Genomic DNA, 18,381 nt, shown 5'->3' with positions numbered 1-18,381 from the left:
GGCACTGGGGAGGCCGCCCCTCGATTCCTGGGTTCAGTGTTGGGCCCCTCACCCCAAAAAGGCCATTGAATGACTCGAGCGTGGCCAGAGAAGGGCAACGGAGCTGGGGCAGGGTCTGGAGCACAGGTCTGCTGGGGAGCGGCTGGGGGAACTGGGGGGGTTCAGTCTGGAGAAGAGGAGGCCGAGGGGAGACCTCCTGGCCCTCTGCAACTCCCTGCCAGGAGGGGGCAGAGAGGGGGGATGAGTCTCTGGAGCCAAGGCCCCAGCGCCAGGCCCCGAGGGAATGGCCTCAAGCTGCCCAGGGCAGGGTCAGGCTGGCTCTGAGGAAGGATTTCTGTGCAGAAGGGGCTGTTGGGCGTTGGAATGGGCTGCCCAGGGCAGGGGGGAGTCCCCGGGATCCCTGGGGGGGTTGAAGAGTCGGGCTGAGCCAGCGCTGAGGGATCTGGGGGAGTTGGGAACGGTCAGGGGGAGGGTCATGGTGGGACTGGAGGAGCTTCAAGGGCTTTGGATTCTCTGATTTGTGCCTGTCCTCGGAAAGGCAGCCGTGGTGGCAGCCGGCCTCCAGCAGCACTCAGCTGATAGCGATGAAGCAGCCTGGCACAGCGAAAAGATGCTGTTGGAAGACAGGAGGAGAGCTCCAGGGTTAACAACTCACTCTCAGGGAAAGCAGCACGCAACAGCACTCAAGCTCGACGCACCTCAGCAGCTTCCAGGCGTGCTGCTCATTTTCCTACGATCCTCGAGAGAGCTCTTCCTCCGGAAGAAGAGAGTGGCAGAAGAAATCTGGCTAGAAAATGCCTTACAGCGGGTTCCCAAGAGGCTTAGGAAGCCTGCGAGGGATTTGCAGTCCGTGGATCCGAGCCAGGTTCGGAATCACAGCAGCTTCCACTGCCAGCGGGTCACCTGCTGCATCCCACAAGGCTGCGTTGCTGAAACCCCCTTTGGCCCAGACTAAGTCTATGGAGAGACAGGGAACTGCTGCTGCCATTTCAGCCCACGTGAGAACAGGAAAGGGTGTGTAAAGCAGAAACACTTTATTAAGTGACAGATCTGGAAAAAAACCTGACAAGATTTAGGGTTCACCGGGCAGGACATGGCTGCGGAACTCAAGCGAAAAAGGAAACCCAAGTCAATCGGGCGAGCTGTGATCTCCAGCTCCTCGTGCCTCAGACATCAGCACACCCCAGTTTTAGCACTTTTCCCCCAGGAAAGCGACTGCAAGTCCCACATCCCGCTCAGCCTCGCTCGTTACCGATGCCCAGAACATCCTCTCACCACTCGTGCTCCAGCCGCTGCGGATCCCAGAAGCACTAACAAGAGCAGACTGGGCTGTACACATCCCTCATCTAAGAACAAAGAAGGAAGAGTTATTTTTTTGTTTGTTTGACGTCATGGGTGGGGTAAGACCAGAGTTAGTCTTGGCCTGATCCCAGCTTAGCGTGCAGAGAGGCAACTCCAATCACTGGAGGACCACGGCTCCAAACTCCGCTCTCCGAGATGCGGAGGGAGGTTCTATCGAGACTTTTCTTGTGAATAAACATCCAGAAATCTGAGTAGAATTGGCGTTTTTCACGTGGGAAGAGTACAAGGGGGGTTATTCATCAGATCCTTTCACCACTGTCTCCTGGAATTATCCAGCTCGGAGTGAAATGGGTCTCAGACTCACAAATTTAAGTAGTTTTTGCTCCCCAAAGCTGTCAGGGTTACAGGCTCTTGAGAACTGACCGTCCTGCCGCGTGCTTGGAAGAGTCTTCATTAAATCAGGGGCAGGATCCACTCCCTGGGCCTCTGTATTTTAATATCAGCAATGCTGAACAAAATTTTGTGTAAATATTTCAGCACAGCACTGGGTTTAGAAGGGTTGGCTGTTGCTCCGTTAGGATACGTGGTCTAAGCGAGGGCTGGAAAATTTACCTCGAAGGACGAAGAGAGAACGTAACAGCTAAAAGAAACACATGTACATAATAGAAGATGGCAAGATAAAATTCCTAAATATTCTTCTGAATAAAATGGCACAAACATCCAAGATACGCAGCTGAGGTCTAAGAGAACGAGGCTCAAGAGCATCAGTTCTCATTCTAAAAAAACAACCTCGTGGGACAGGGCAGGGGATGCAAATCCTCCAAGGGTGCTCAGGGGATGGTCTAAAACCAAAACCGCTGCTGTCTGGTCAGTCTGAGATCACTGGGATGTAACTCCCACTCTACAAAAAGCAATCTTTACAAACACCTTCCTCCGACAACTGTTAAAGAGCACCACGAGCCAGAGTTAAACTCTTTATTTACTTTGAAACATCGGTTTAAATTTTCAGTTACAAAGTCCAGTCTAGCAACAGCAAGCTGAAAGTATGTTAACGGTTCTTTATTACACAGCCCTTTTGTGACACACTAGATTGTTTGGTTTTACAAGGCACTGCAAGAACACACTGAGAAAAACAGAAGCCCCAACAGATTTAGAATTGTAGCTCCAAGGGTCTTGATAAGCATGAGATTGGCAACACCTGAGATACCCAGACAGACGACTGTTTATTTCACCACAATTAACGAACGGAGGACCCGAGAGGCTGAGTGATGCTCTAACATGCGTAACAGAGTCTGAACGAAACACTTAACCTTAAAGGAGAGACGGAAAAACCTTCACAAATTTGGCCAACCTAACCAAGAGTGACAACGAAGCAGCAAAAACTGTTGGTTTTTTTTTTTTCCCTTTGTCAGGTCCGAGTGTGTGTCAGAAAACCTCGAGAACTCAATTCAGTTTCTGAAGAGCATCCTTGGATAAAGGGGACACCAAACAAGTTCAGCAGTTTCTCCCAGTGCCGAAAAGCCCCGTCTTTCCACCCACCTTATGTGCAAAGGGCTCATCTGTCCCCATCACCACCACTCTGCCTTCCAAACGTGAGCCCAGCACAGGACAAGGCACTCCCTGTTTAATCAAAGTAAACATTTGCGATTTAAGAAGCTGGTGCAATAGAAAACCTGAACGTGTATTTTAAGTAGCACAGAGTTTTATTTAAGGGCAGTGTATAGTTTCATTTCCTATATTTAAATTCCTATCTATGGGGAAGCATTTTCTTCTCTACTTTGTCTTAAAATAGACTGAGCAGAAGCAGATCTCAGGTTTCAATTAATACGATGAAGAATTAACAATATCCTCAGCTTTGGAGGTTTGGCAGAATCTCACTTTCATCACATAAGACACTAATCAGACATGAATACAAATTATTTTTTTTTTTTAAGAAAAAGTGCACTTTTTACTGCAAAACATCAGGGTTTCTGGTGCAAAAATAACAAATCCATCTACGTCAAGATGTGTAGTTATGGTATCAACTAGGGGTATTTTATCCAAGCCAACAGATGCAGTTTGAAGGAAAGCCTTCACAACTCTGAAATTTCTCTCGTTAAAATATTATGGGATAGCCTACTAAAGTAAAGGAGACAAGAGGAACAAAGTTACTTTATGAAAGTATGTACAAATTAACTGCCGACAATTTTATTATCTGCACTGTGGGATGAAATCTGAAAATCATAATTAAAAAAAAACAAAAACCCAAAAAAACCCAACACAACAACAAACCCCCCACAAGTGTACTTTCTACTTCTAAACATACCGGTTTCCAGTCAGCTGTCAAACACCACCACTCACTCTTAAAGTAGCTTTAGTGTCTGAGCATGGGCTGCGTGGTTAGGGAGTTAGAAACACACTAGAAGTTAGAAAAGATGCACGAGTCACGAGTTAACCCATGAAGTAACATGGTCAGACCATAACTGCTGCTTTAGCCCACCGCTAGCTCTTGTGTTAGCGGGGAATTACCGATTCAACTCATTTATTTATGCGGTTTTTCCCATTTTTGGTTTTGAGAAGCTCCTCCTACTGCAATTGCTGTTAGACATTTCATCAGAAAGCCTGCATGCGAGGTCAACGAATCACACAATCAAACGGAGATTATTTGAGTATTAGAACTTCAAGCGGATTATAACTTTTTTAGACTTTGCCACGAACAAAAATAACAACACTGGGAGTCTGTGCTGTCCCTTTGCGAGTCTGCAGGCCTGGAAGCTCCTGGACTTTTATCCCAGGCACGGCGCTGCCTGACAGCAGCCTGGAATAATCCCCTTTGCCAGCTGACTGAGGCACGAAAGGTTAAATATTGCCTGCACAACCGGCAGAGCAGTGAGAGACGCACCGGAGTTTGAATGCTACATCTAAGCGTGACTGTCTAGGTAAGTAAATACAAATAGTAGAGTTTCCTACCTGACTTACCACAGTACGTGCAGTGCAAACCCTACGGAGACAAAGAGAAGTTGACGTGTTAGATCAGAGCCCTGGTTCAATGAGTCTGTTTTTCTGCTGCGGGCAGCAGGCAGGACCCAACGCATCAGGCTACGCTTCACAACGCGGCGCTGCACGCAAACGCCTTCTCCGTTTCTGCAAGGAGCCAGTCACGAAGTGTTTATCTCAAATTTACTCTAGACGCCTTGCCTTTGAACTTCCCTCGTCTTCGGGGTGAGAGCAGAGCAACTGCTTGGTTTTCATGAAGTCTTTAAACTTTGAAACACCCTCAGTCGGGTCCTCCCTGGAAGGACTCCTGAAGCTCAGCAGTTCTTGGCTGCAGTCTCATGTCACAACCACACTCAACACCTCTGACCATCTTCATGACTTTTTCATCCTTTCCCACTACTACCACGTTTAGGAGGAAGTAATCAGGTTGGGGAACGCTCCAGGTAAGCGTGAACTGCTCCCCTACCATCTTAAGGGTTTTGGACATCCTTTCCGAAAGCTGCCAAAAAAAGGTACAGACAGCTTCTGGAGAGTGGGTGTTTACCTCCAACCACACCACAGAACATCTCAAGTTCAAAGGGAACCCACAAGGATCATCAAGTCCCTCACAAGTCTTTAAGGTAAAGAAACCGTCAAAGCTCACAGTTTCTTTTTGACGTGTTTTACAGAGTAATTACCACGTTTAATTCAAAGGAAATATCTCCCGACATCAGCGTCATCAAATTATGAAGGAGTTCACGAGTGCCTGGAGTTCCTCAAAAATCCTCCGCAGCATTTAATAACTGAAACAATTAAATTGTCATCACCGAACTTCACCAACACGTTAGCCAGTTCCTACCCCAAGCTGCCAACAAGTAGCTGAAATGACATCAGACCCGATACAGTGGAACCTCCCTAATTCTCTCTTCCACACAAAATATTCTCACCCCCGTTTCCCCGTGAATCGTAACCCCAGAGACAATTCTGCAATCACAGGATTCTAAAAACTTTACCAGCTTTTACATTTTACAAATTGCAAGCACGGTAATTAACACTGAACTTGAACTTCCTACGCTTGCTCGCTAGCACAACATTTTTTGTGGTTGGCAACAGGTCTCCCAGTCAGTGCAAATTAGCAAATTCTATTTATTGAGGATCTGGAAGAGAAAGTAAATAGTCAGAATTACACAAAACATCAGCTTTTTGAAGCTCTGCATTAGTTCGACGTCCTATTTCCAAAGAAAATGGAAACCTATAGAAAAGGCATTATGAATGAATGGATTTATCAAAAAAAAAACTTTCAAAAAAACAAAAGTATTTAATTTAGGTCAGATTAAATAAAATTAGTTTAATGCCATTTTTTAAAGTTTCACTATACAAAATTTCTCTACCACCAAGACACCCTTTACAAATACAAGCTCTGAGGACTAATTCTCAAAAACCCCCAAAAGTTATAAAATAAATTATGTTTTCTAATAAACTGATCACACGGAAGCTTCACAAAAACAAGATTATGAGGGAACGCACAGCTCAAAGCGACGCCCAAAAGCAAAGTATTCCCAAAAAATGAGATTTTTCACACTGACACGGAGAAGGTCAACCACTGCAGTCCTTAGACAAACAGCAGTCGTGGAAATCAGCTCAAGATTTTCCCCCTGGGCAGCAGGGAGCACCCAGGAATGAACATCTCTAGGTGTCGAACGGGACAGAACTCCCCAGGCTGAATAAACCAGCGTGGAAAACTGTTCTCCCCGCGCCGCCGCCGCTGGCTGCCCTCCCTGCCGAGGGATTTGGAGCCACATCAGGGGCATCTCCAGGGCTGCTGCTCCGCTCGAAGGAAGCACAAACATTGGACAGAGAGGGACGGACAGGGCACGGCTCGCTGAGACCCGTCTCACTCACAGAGCCCGGGCAGTGACCTGCTCCACCCGCTCCGCTCCAGGAGAGGGATGGCCACGGACAGACCCTCCCCACGGCACCCACAGCACCCACGGACAGACCCTCCCCACAGCACCCACCAGCCCTTCCCACGGCTGCTTCCACGCCACCATCATTTACTTTGTTATCGCCTCACTAAACTGTTGATCTTCCACTCCCATTGTATTTCACAACTACGTCAAACGTAAATTAAATAGCGTTACTGAAAATGACTTAAATCAATTGGCTGAACTTAGCAGAATACATGAATTACTCCTCTTTTAGCAGCTAAGGTACACCGATGACAAAAACTTACCAGATAAAGGAATAAACCTACAGGTAGCTCAACTATTTGCAGAAATGTGTCAAACCACGAATATTTAAACAAAATATTTAAATATAATAAATTACTAATCAGAAAGCCCGCCTGCCTGCTGACAATCTGACAAGTGCTACTTCGTATCTGAATGCAAAAGAGAATATTTACTTTGAAGGCAAACTCTTTTGATCAGGAAAGCCTGTAGAGTAAATACAGCGGTAATTTCCTCGGTAAAGCAGAAGTCTATCCAAACATCTTCATAAACAGGTCCCCTTAGTAAAGTTACTACAACTGCAGAAGTCTTCCTCCTCTCTCGAGGGTTACAAGAAGTGGTATTTCCTTTGTCACTAGACTTCTACTGGAAAACAGCAAGTTAATGGCAGCTCTCACTGAGAGATACTATAGCAGAATCATTCATCATTAGAAAAATTTAAATAATGGTATTTTAAAACGGTTCAAAGTGTTGTGGGTTTTTTTAATAGATATATATATATATATATTCATAAAAGAACCAAATCACAGACTTCTTCATTTAAATGGCCCCTCAATGAGGCCTGCTGGTCATGGATTACGAATTTTGTGTCTGTTCCCACTGTAACACCCTCCGTCTTTTGGTGGAGTTTTGTAATTTAGAAGCAAATCTACACGCACGACTAGCGTCAACCACTTTTAAAGTCCTGCTTAGAACCTGCATGTACACTTCCCCACGCTAATTACTGGGAAAGTTCACACAAGAAGCAGCACTTTGTACCCTCCCATTGGGAGGGGGACAGTAATAAACAGCCCGGAATACTCATTGTAAGCAAAATTTGTAGTTTTCAAATAACTGCCTCTGGTTTACAGACAGCGGGAATAGGCTTAAGATTTTAGATTTGATTTGGCAGAATGTCTTTGAATCCGCACGTTTGCATATTTATGCCTATAATAAATCAAGGTGGCAACTTGGAATTTAAGTTAAACATTACTCTTCTAACCTTTAACAAGAATGAAAATTTATAACCGAGGAAGTTATAAATTACTCAACCTTCACCTTAAAAATAACAGCTAGCACCAAGAGTCTAGGATAAAGATCTCCTGCGGAGAAAGTGGCCTTTAGCAAAGCTATTTAACCGCTAATGATTTGTTTTATACACATATGAAACAATGTGTTTTGTACAGGAGGTATATGGTTGACTTGAGTGAGGAAGGTGGCATCGAGAGCGTAATAAAAAAGACATTTGGAAATATTTGGCGCAAGTTCGGCTCATACTGTTTACAAAATCAAAAAATTAAAATTTAAAAAAAAAAAAAAAAAAAGGTATCTCCTGCTCCACAACAAAAGGAACCCAAAACACATCCCTTCTATCTGCAGCTACCAGTTAACCAGTACATAACAGAGGACCCGACGAAAATCTGGACAACGTGGGGCGAGAAATCGGTGCCTAAAATATTTTTCCGTTTCAGCAAAGCAATTTCAAAGACTCCTCGTCTCCATCAAGCGCCGTTTTACGACAGACAAACCCACCCCATTCCAACTCTTTTCAGCTGTACTTTTACGCTGTAACCTATAATTTGGGCCAAAGAGGGGAAAAAAAAAAAACACCTCAAAACAAAACGAAAGCAAACCTTTCAACTCAAAAACTAGTCATTAGAAGACTGGGTTATCAATTCCCTGCACCTGAACGTCAAGTCCAGAGGAGAAATTTTCCATCTGCGCTGTATTAGACGGGTCAGTAGCTGTCACTTGGCTGACAGATAAGCTCTGGATAAAGCACAGCACACACACTTCAGTCACTTCAGAAATGAGTAGTTGCAGGTGTTTTAAAGAAGAGATTTTTTGAATCCTTTGTTGCCTAGGCTGAAATGCACACATTTGACAAAAAAAAAAAAAAAGAAAAAAAAGTCAATTTCTAGAAGTGGAATTTTTTTTGAAGTCTCCAATTCTGGGTCTGTACGTTTCAGACCGTTTTCCCCAGTTACTTCAGTAGCAGGGAAAATTTTGGAAGTGCAATACTAAGATAGCTTCTGCCCACTTTCAGTGTTCATGCTGACAATTGATTTTGTCTTCAGAATGCTCCAAAACATCAAGCATTTCTTCTATTATAGCCTGTAGCGCCCGACCCAGCTGTTCTGCGGTATATGGTTTTCCCAGCGGAGGCACATGAACAAAAGCTGACCTCCCACGGCTCTGGTATAAGGAAGTGTAGTAAGTGAAGTCACAGAGGTATCTGAAATACAAGAATAAAGCTTATTTAGCAACAAGTGACAAATACACCGTGCAAAGCGCAGGACGGGATGGACCGTGTATTCTTATCGTTCAGCATTGCAGCAGAGAGTGGGCCACAATAGAGTGGAACACAAGAGTCTGTGACATTGCTTTAATCAAATTTAGGACAAAAAAATGTAAAGATCTCTTTATTTTCTTTTTCTTTTTCCCCTCCTCCTGATTGGGCGATCACTGAAAAATAAGATGGTGTTTTAAAGAAGAGATTTCTGAATCCTTTGCTCCCTAGGCTGAAATGCACACATTTGATAAAAAACCCTTAATTTCTAGAAGGGGAATTTTCCTTTTTTTGAAGTCTCCAACTCTGGGTCTGTACGTTTCAGACTGTTTTCCCACGCCAGCGCCGTGGGAAGTGGAGCGCCTATGAACTGTACAGAGCTCAGGAGCTGAGCCTGAAGGGAACAGGCCCTGTGGGATGAGTCTGCTGTCCCCATCGATGGCTGGTGACCCCGTACCTGCCGGCGTCCTTAGATATGGTGACAGTCACATCCAGCCCCAACGCTGAGACTCTCTTGCAAACGGTGTCCATGTCGATAATGGAATCGATGCATTCTGGGCCACCTTCAACACAACACTGAGAGCCCGGGCAGAAACGGCAGTTGTCCAAGCCTTTATAACCTACGTTATGGCCACACTTCTCCAGAGTTACAGTCGTAGCCATACCCGAAACACCCACATGAACCACCAACTACAAGAGAAAAGAAACACGTTCGATCAAACCGGCGGACAAACAGTGGAAAATCAACAGCCTGCTATTCCCAGTTAGAGACTGATGGAGTTGTTACTGGAGTTTTTACACGAGTATCGCAGTAATAAGTCATTTTATCAATGAAGTCGTGGGCCTGGTACAGAACAATTCTTGTTTCACCCCCTCCTGGCCTAAATTGTAATTTAATCCGGGTTAACATGCAGGTTGGCAGGTTCAGAGCCCAGCCCATTGCTGAGGAGCCCAGGTGGCACAGACTAACCACCAGCTGTCTAGACAGCCCTTTGCAGCAGCCTCTTCGCACCGACTGCTCCCGTTAATTGGAGCACTCTAATTTGAGCTATAAAATTCTACAAATTCACATGTTCTCGCAAGAAAAAAAGACCTAGCGAGGGGCTACCAGGCTGAACATACGTTAAAAAATGGGATTCGCATTACGTTCGTTGCTGTAAGCAGGACAGATTTCAACCCTTTGCCCTGTCTTTTCTCCTCCTCCCTGCACTCACTCACTTGTGGACTGTGTTTTTTCCATAATGCAGGAATGAGTCTTTGCACTGTCTGGTATTCAACTGGGACTTCATAGACATGCAGATCCACGTCATCTCGCAGTCCTAGCTTCTCCAACTCCTGAGAACATAAGGAAACGAAGCCAAGATGGTCAGAGACGAGGAGGAGGATATACTCAGCAGAGGATACACTTCAGGGAGGTTTAAGGGCAGAGCAAGTCTGCTGTGAGGGACTAACATCAATTCTCACTGCAGGCTGTATAACCTTGTAAACACCACTGTGAAAAAAACCCAAACCCAGACATAAGAGGGAACAACAAAGACATCTCTCCACCTGTGTTAACAGTCTTCGACAGGACCGTTTGTTTTGCTCTGATGTGTGTATAACAAAGAAACCAACATTTAACTGACAATAGTTATCAGCAACACCCACACTCAAAAGAAAGGTTGGCTGCATTATTTATAGTTATATTCACTTCTTGAAAGAACTAGGCGTTATGTAGAGAAAGTAGAATCGGGAGGATTATATTCATTGTCTAATTTGTCCTTGCTCAGGACTCCTGGCCCGGAGAGCGAATTCCTATCTGTTTGCAGATAAAGAGCTCTCAGGATTAGGTGACAGTGCTACCAGGCTCCGATTCTGTGGCTGTGAGTCCCCACAAACATCAGCGAACACTCCTCGTATCAGATACTGAAGCAACACTGGCACACCCTCCTCAACATATTTGTCTCACTTTTACTTTGGCAGAATCTGGCATACAGTGCAGCCTGTTTCCAAAATGTAAACCAGGTTTCCATCGCTGGCTTTACCTATACCCAGTATATTGTACTTAACTTTGCAACATGAGCTGTTACCATTGTAGTGACTCGACTAATGCAGTAAATTATTTTTCCCTCTAAAACGTTAACTAAAGCCATGCCTTGAAAACATCCCAAATATCCAGGCAATCAACTTAGCCAATTTCCTTTAAACCTTTTAAAACACATAGTGTCAGTTAAATATCTTGCAGACTTCTTTAAAATCAGAGGGAAGGGGAAGGATCTTTTCTTTTTTCCCCCCAGTATACCTGACTGGAAAGCACACAGTTTCACCCCAACGCTCTGAGTTCCCTCTGCATGCAGCTCATGGTCCTGGACACTTCCCCGTTGCTCTGCTTTGGTCTCCATTCCAGCACACTCCAGTTTCACCAGTAAGGCTTTGGTTTGAGCCTTGCTCATTTGGTATTTCAGACTTTGCCAGTCTAGCCCAGAACAGGACTTCATCGGAAGTGCAACCTTTCAGAGCCATCAAACCCAAACTTTCAAGAACTCAAGGAAAGGATACACCCGCAGGGTCTGAAGCCTCTGAAAAAAATATTCTTAAAACTATCAGCTGAGCTCAAACCTAGGAGCCTTGTACAAGTCTACACCGGGAGGCACTTTTCCAGCAGCTGAAGCGACTTCAGCTACCGTGTTTAATTAGTTCCAACAGCATCTCACTCGGATCAAGTTTCCCTCTGATGAAGACAACATTTTTTGGCACTCTGAAAAACTTTACAGCTGCTTTTCAAGACTGCTAAGTGACTGTACATGCCACAAAGCTAACAGCCTTAGTCTGAGTCCTCCCATAGCTCAGTCTCCTCTGGAAAGGAGCTGCGAGTGCATCCTTCCCTCTGAAGGCAGAAGGAGCCGTGTGCTCTTGCATCTGTATCGCCAGGCCTGTGTTTGTTACAAGAACCAACTCCAGCTTTTCACAAGTTAATACGTAGCAGAAGCGCGTCATCTGGTGCTGCTCTCCTCCGAGATACGTGTCGGTTGAAAAACGCAAGCTTACTCGTGCCAAAAGCTCAGAATGGTTCCTCGTGCTAACACCGACGGGGCTGCACGTGCAGCAAGAAAATAACCTGCAACTCACACTCGTAAACTGCCGTGGTTGTCCTCATGGATCAGAAGCAGAAACAGCAATGTCAGAAGCCATCAAACTATCAAAGGACTTTTCAAAATATTCTTGAATGATTGAGTTATCTCTATTTCAGGTTCAGATTCAGTGATCAGAACCAAGAGCTGCTCTTTCATGCAATTCTTAGGCTTTCTTTTCCTGCACACAGAAATTATACTTGCAAACTTCAGGCTAAGGAGTGCAGATTAGCTATTTTCGGCGAAGCTTACTCCATTTCAAATCTTGTGTTTCCCTAAGTCTTCCGAATTAAAGACAGTTAAAAGGAGAGAACAAGCTGAGGTTTTTGGACTCCCCCAATCCCACCTCCTCTGTATAAACATGAGCTGTATCCGTATTTTTTATTTTTTCTGCAGTTATCAGCAGGAGTTGTTTCTTTACTGAGAAAAAAAAACAAACGTTGACACTTGTATGGACAGACCACAGACAGCGCAACAAGATTTAAGATAACTAAACCCCGCAGCAAAGGCAAGAGTAAGACTTTCATGGACCAGCAGATATGAGCAACAACAATGATAAATCACTTGCTCTGGCTCTGAGGGCAAGGCTGATATTAAAGGCTTGCTGTATTGATTAGTGTCTGGCACACACAGACATTCATTACCAGAGATGGATGCTAAGTGATGTTTCATCACATCTTCTTTACACAAATCTGCCTTCAAAACGTTAGCTGGTTTATGTGGTGCGTTAATAAAGTAAGTAGTTTACAAATGAGCGTATTCAAATACAAGTCAGTCTCTTTAAGAAGATCTCCGGAGCGTTAATTGGTAGGAATTCATTATCACTTCTCTAAAGAGCGTGAAACAGCTCCTAAAGATGAATTTGATGGCAGAAAGTTTTACCGGCTGCTCAGAACCAGCATCGACAGGGAGCAAGAAACCTCGGGCCGTGTGGGCAGCACCATCTCGGCGACAGCCACCTTCTCCAAACGCAGACAAACTAAACGGTAGCTTTACAAATTCACAACTCTTTTAACCAAACACAGCGCTGGGGCGCTTCCATTCAATAATAAAGATGTACGCTGGCCCCCAGACAACTTATTACCCCCAGCCTTGTATACCTGACAAATATAGAAAAACGAACACGTTTGACCGATTCCCTGACCCCTCAACAATGGTCGTCTTTGTGAGCCTTTAATATCCTTATCAGGTCTGTCTAGACACCCTGACAGCAATTGTCCTTAGTAATGTCAAAACGCACTCTGACCTCTCTCCTCCTCCTCGGGCTCAGTCAGAAGCACTTCGGGGGGATGAAGGCAGGAGCCCATTAGCTTCACAGTCCACGGGGCACACCTGTGCCTGCACCTCAGTCCCATCAGGGAGGCCAGAAAATGCACTGAGAAAGCCCGTTTCAGTAACAACTTCTTGAAAGAAAGGTCTCTCCCAACCAAAAATTGCAGCGGAAAAAATTCCTCAAAGGAAATATTAGAACGATGAAAACACAGAAGCCTCAAAAAAGAAAGCGGGAAGAAGTTATTCTTCCCTCTGAATTTATAGGAAAATCTCTTCCCCGTGCGTAAAAAAAGTCCCCAAACATTTGATCTTGCATTTGATCTTACCATTATTAGATTGCTACTGCCACTAGTTAAGGTACACACGTGTAAAAGTCGTTCAGCTTTGAAAACCGAACAGCTATACTAGAAATTCCCTGCAGTCTGGGGGAAAAGACACACCGTACCCGTGTTCTATACAAGCCAAATAAAACCAAAAAGAGGACTGGAAAGAAAAGCAGAGAATTTTATCCTCGGGATGCAGAATAATAAAAGATGTAATAAACCAGAACTAGCTTAGCCCTAAAGCTAGGAAGGACTTACAAAGATTGTTTAATTGATTTTTCTTCTATTAAAATGCAGATCACACCGTCTGGGATTCAGAAACTCAGACACGCCTTTGTGTCCACTCAGCTCCATGAAGTCCCCTGTCTGAAACTTGCACAATGCCCAACTCGCATGTGCTCAAAGACATGCTGTTCCTTTTTGTCTGGGCCTCTCAGGGCTGAGACGGGGTAAGGAAAGGCAAATCCTCCCCGCTGCCTGAAAGTTGATGTTTTTAGTTAGAAGCTAGCATGAGCTGTTCAACGGGACTCGGAGGAAGACGGGCTCCGACACAGCAGATCGCACACCACCAACTGTAGTTTTAATACTCTCAAAACAACACCCCCAAGCCCATAAAATGAATTTAAAATGCACGTGATTACTTTATCTATCAGCCACACAGCTGAGCAGCCTCGAGCTGCCGGGCTGAAGGAATGACACGCCATTTCTCTTTACAGGAATTATACATCAGGTTTGGTTTTGTAAGCAACATCCGAACACTCACCACTCTTCCTGTCCCAGAAGCACAATACCCTTTTGTCTATCTCCTCTAGAATAAAAGTAGCTTGTTTACAACAACTGACGTTACACGAATAAGAACAAACCAAATCAATTAGCCTCATTACTAAATATCAGTAACATGCTTTTTTTTTTTTTTTTTCCCCCCCACATACACAGCTTGCATTTTTCCCCAAACTTAAACCGAGCGAACTCTAACTCAAATATATTCATTTCCAAAAGGCTTTTGGAGGCAAAGGATTGGTCTTCTTATAGCAGCTGACACATTAGACATCTGGACATTAGTTGACTGTAATTGATTAGAGTTTGTGATTTAATTTAAAAGCATTCTAAAGAAGATATTAATCTCAGAGTTCTGAAGGGAAGGAGAGATGTGTTGGGGAGAAAAATAGATTTAATTCCCTGGGCAACTGTACTAAAAGGTACCCTGGAATTCCCAGTAGCTTTGTCATAAACCGCATTCAGAAGTGACAAATAAGGAAGAAACAGGATAATGTGGCAGCACTGTCCCTCGCTAATGCTTTTACAGCCAGCAACCTTAACTCCTCAGCTGGGTTAGGCACCTAGCAAGAGTTTGATTTCTTCTTCTGGCCTCGTTTGTGAATATATCAGCGTTATGATGAGCACGCTCACGCAGCTACAAGTGGCATAAACTCCATTTGTTTGAGCGTGTACGATCTGCTCGAGCAACGATCCTCTGCGAGCGCTCCCGCCTCCAGCAAGGTCCGTCGAGCATCACCTGCTCCAGAGCACGAACACTGCCTGAACCCTCACTCCTCCTGCTCTGCCACCGAAAGCAGGCGGCCGCAGAAGGAACCGAGGGGAGAAAGGAGGCAGCAGCAGCTGCTTTGCTTCGGAGTCGGAGTCCTGACATTCAGACCCACGTTGGATGCCGCCGCAGTGTGCTCGAGTCCACAAAACTACCAGGTGGGAGTCTCATTAGGGATGAGACTTGGCTTAAGGGTTAACCAACTTGCCCAGATTCAAGCTAGAGCTGAGAGAAAAACATGAAAATTCTTCAGGGTTGGTTTGTTTATTTATTTTGAATTCTCTACGGCAGAGGAAGATTCCAGACTCCCTGCCCCATTTAACATCTTTCAAATCTAGGAAGTTAGCCTACGAATTCCTTACTCGCTTCAGCTACATTAACTCAGTCTCATTAAATTCTACTAGCTAAGGGATTGTTTTCTGAGAAGTGAATAAAACATTATCCAGCTGACCATCTGGATATCTGGAGCGAGCTGGTCTCAGTTAATAAACTGGGAAGACAGGTTACAAAAGAGCTGCAAACCAAAACGGGCAGGATACATTATCAGCACGGCGCTCTGTTTTAACTCGCTAAGAACGAAGTTAGAGTGTTACCTGAACTGCAATCCAACTGGCGTTAACAGCGTGCTCTCCAAACGGACCAAACCCTGGAAGAGAAGTAAAAATCCAGAGTGATGAGGTCATCCTTACAGGTTTGACTAAACTTAAAGTTGCAAAGCTTGGCCAACGCTTTCCTGGTTTATACACCCTGACAGAAAATCCTCTCCTTCTGATGCCCAAGCTTTATATCCAAGCAATAAATAAGAGACCTTCACAGAAATGTTTGAACTACACACCTTTCACTGTGAAGGAAAACAACAGTTTGCCTCAAAAGAAACTCTTTTCTCCCAGCAGACACTGGGGAAGCATATTTCTTCCTTCTCGACCAGGTTAGAAAAACTTACTAACAGATAAGTTGACCGATGTCACAGCATGAGAATCATGATTGGATTTTCTACTCCTGATTGTTTTAGCCCACAGCAGCTGCTTCCAGAAATGTGGACAAGCCTGTCTCAAATATTTCCTCTCTGCTCACCAAGATCTCTGTTAGCATTAGTTATGCCTTAGGAGGAAATAAAACAAAATGCTGCTAACAACCCACCTAGGCCAAGCAGCAAAGGTTATGACAGCATTATCAAAGTACTTACTCACCACGTCTACATTTCCTAATGAGTAACTTAGAGTTAACTAGTAATCCATAACATCTTTTCCTGAGCAAGCACACAAAGGTTAGGCCATTTATCTGGGTGCAACGTCAATATGGTTTAATTTAAAATGTCAGAGTTACCCTATGAGCCTAATGCAATTAAGAGACATAAATTTTGTCTAACTCGTGAAAGCATTTGAGAGGGACTACAAATATTATATGACACGTTAATGGAAACATTCTATTTGCTATCAACAGTAAGTCTGAGGTTACACTGCACATGATGACTTAAGGAATTTGCACAGCATGGGCTCGTCTGCACTGATGGATCTCCTACAGTCTAACCAACGTCGATATCTCCACAGAATAAATCTTCCAAAGGTCTCCACAAAATCAAAATGTAGGTGTGTTTTCCTGTGAGCAAGCCTCCCGTGTTACTAAGGCGAGCTGTGACCGCAGCACTGGGGAACAACTTGAATATCAAATGTCTTTTCAGAGGTTTCTGCGAGTCAGGGATGCCCTACACAACTCCCCAGAAACAAACCATCGTGAATTCTGAAAGAAATCGTAATAGCCTTACAAAAGAAATAAAACACATCTATTTCTTTTTAACAATTCAGCCGCTGGAAGGCTGAAATTCTACAGGTGCCCACGCACGTAACGTAACCCTCTCACTCTGAAGCCAAACGCAAACTGGCACAAATACAACTGTAGGCTATTGCTCCTCTGACTCATCTCCTATATAGATCCCTCGAGTTATCTCTTTCGCAGAAGATAAGCAACTTTGTCGACAGCATGAAACTCCACCGAGCATGCCCAGGAGTTCCTCCGCATCCACAATAGGGCCCTCCAAGGCTCATTAGCAGTAAACCAGCTGCAGAGATCTTTATGGGATTATCTCCTTAAACAGTTCTAAAAAAGAAATTGCACACAAATAATACTTATCCTCAGCGAGCACATGCTCGGAACACCACGCCACTGCTAGTTTTAAAAAGGAATTTAGTGTGACATCGATTGTCAAACAAGGATAGACCTGATAACGACAACGTTTTAGAAACAGACTTCCCTGAAAACAGAAGAAAAAAAGAGAGAGAAGTATTGCAAGCGGCAGAGTATTTACTGACGCAAGTTTTCTGTTTAGTCACCGCCAAGTGCGGCCGCTCAGCACTAAGATACAGGTTTGGGAAAGCCAGAATTTGCTGCCACCTGCTTCTTCGCTCTCCGCAACTGCTCTCTGCAAAGACACTTGCCTCCAATTAAAACCGCTCCAGCACATCGACGACAACAAACCCCTCGCCCCCGCGCTCGCTATTCAAACGGCCTCAACTTCAGCTGCTGGGGGTGGTGGTGGTGGGGGGGAGATCTGAATAGTTTCACCAAGTTCCCCATTTGTCACAGAACTGCCTTCCCCACAAATCAAGCCGGCCGGCCTTTGTACCCCGGGGGAAAGGAGCCTGACAAGCTCTCGCCTGGGATGTCGGGGCCTTTTCATTCCCTCCCATATTCTTCCCTGAGGCGCTTCTGCCAGTGCTGCGTGGGTGATTTTCGGTAACAGCTTCGACACCTTGACGGCTCAGGATGGGGTGGTCAGCGAGCAAATGCCCCCCCCCATCCCTACCTGCACCCCAAATGTTTCTCCCGCTCCTTGAGAGATTCGCTCCCCTGCTTTCCCCAACCAGTAAACCCCCGGGGAGGCTGCGGGATAGAAAAGGGGGATCCCAAAGCCCCCCCACTGTGTGGCCAAACGTTAGGGAAGCCGCCGCAAAGCCTCTCACGGAACAGCGTGCACCCCCCCAGCCCCAATACCCCCCCCCACAGCAGCCCCCGTCCTCAAGTCCCCCAGATCTCGCCCTCCATCCCCAGACCTCCTGCTTATCACCCCACAGAGGGCACAGCCCCCCCAGGGTACAGCCCCCCCCCATCCATCCATCCCCTCCTTAAGTCACTCCCAGCAGGACAGCACCCCGCTCCCCGCAGCTCCTGGCCACCCAGCGCCCCTCACTCACCTCAGGGAAGGGGTCCCCCACCTACCCCACGCCCAGCCCCCTTCATTCACCCCCTCACCGGCCCGCGACAGCTCCCCCCGCCGCCGCCGCCGCCCCGTACCCGTCACCACCACCGCCCGCCGCGGCTTCTCCATCGCGGCTCCGTCCCGCCGCCGCCGCCCCGCACTGAGCGCACGGCCCCGCCC

General features: G+C 45.6%; 1 protein-coding gene across 1 annotated transcript; it reads right to left on the bottom strand.

Moving 5' to 3' along the window:
- Positions 1-2,263: 2,263 nt before the first annotated feature.
- PGPEP1 (pyroglutamyl-peptidase I) lies at positions 2,264-18,372 on the bottom strand. The gene is made up of 5 exons (XM_074927890.1): positions 18,297-18,372; positions 15,599-15,651; positions 9,973-10,089; positions 9,212-9,444; positions 2,264-8,700 (listed from the first exon to the last, which is right to left on the bottom strand). The coding sequence occupies exons 1-5, from the start codon at positions 18,328-18,330 to the stop codon at positions 8,508-8,510; spliced, it is 630 nt and encodes a 209-aa protein (XP_074783991.1). The 5' UTR covers positions 18,331-18,372; the 3' UTR covers positions 2,264-8,507.
- Between the last annotated feature and the right edge of the window lie 9 nt (positions 18,373-18,381).

Source organism: Athene noctua, chromosome 27 (assembly GCF_965140245.1).
Source record: "Athene noctua chromosome 27, bAthNoc1.hap1.1, whole genome shotgun sequence".
Taxonomy (NCBI): domain Eukaryota; kingdom Metazoa; phylum Chordata; class Aves; order Strigiformes; family Strigidae; genus Athene; species Athene noctua.
This window is presented reverse-complemented; position numbering and strand designations above follow the sequence as displayed.

What these genes read in the sequence shown, in the direction of transcription:
- PGPEP1 (XM_074927890.1), bottom strand. Translation starts at nt 18,330, where the DNA reads ATGGAGAAGCCGCGGCGGGCGGTGGTGGTGACGG. An exon ending in GCGGGCGGTGGTGGTGACGG is followed by an intron (nt 15,652 to 18,296) that starts GTACGGGGCGGC and finishes CTTCTCTTCCAG; the next exon opens with GGTTTGGTCCGTTTGGAGAG. An exon ending in ATATCTAAGGACGCCGGCAG is followed by an intron (nt 8,701 to 9,211) that starts GTACGGGGTCAC and finishes CTTGTATTTCAG; the next exon opens with ATACCTCTGTGACTTCACTT.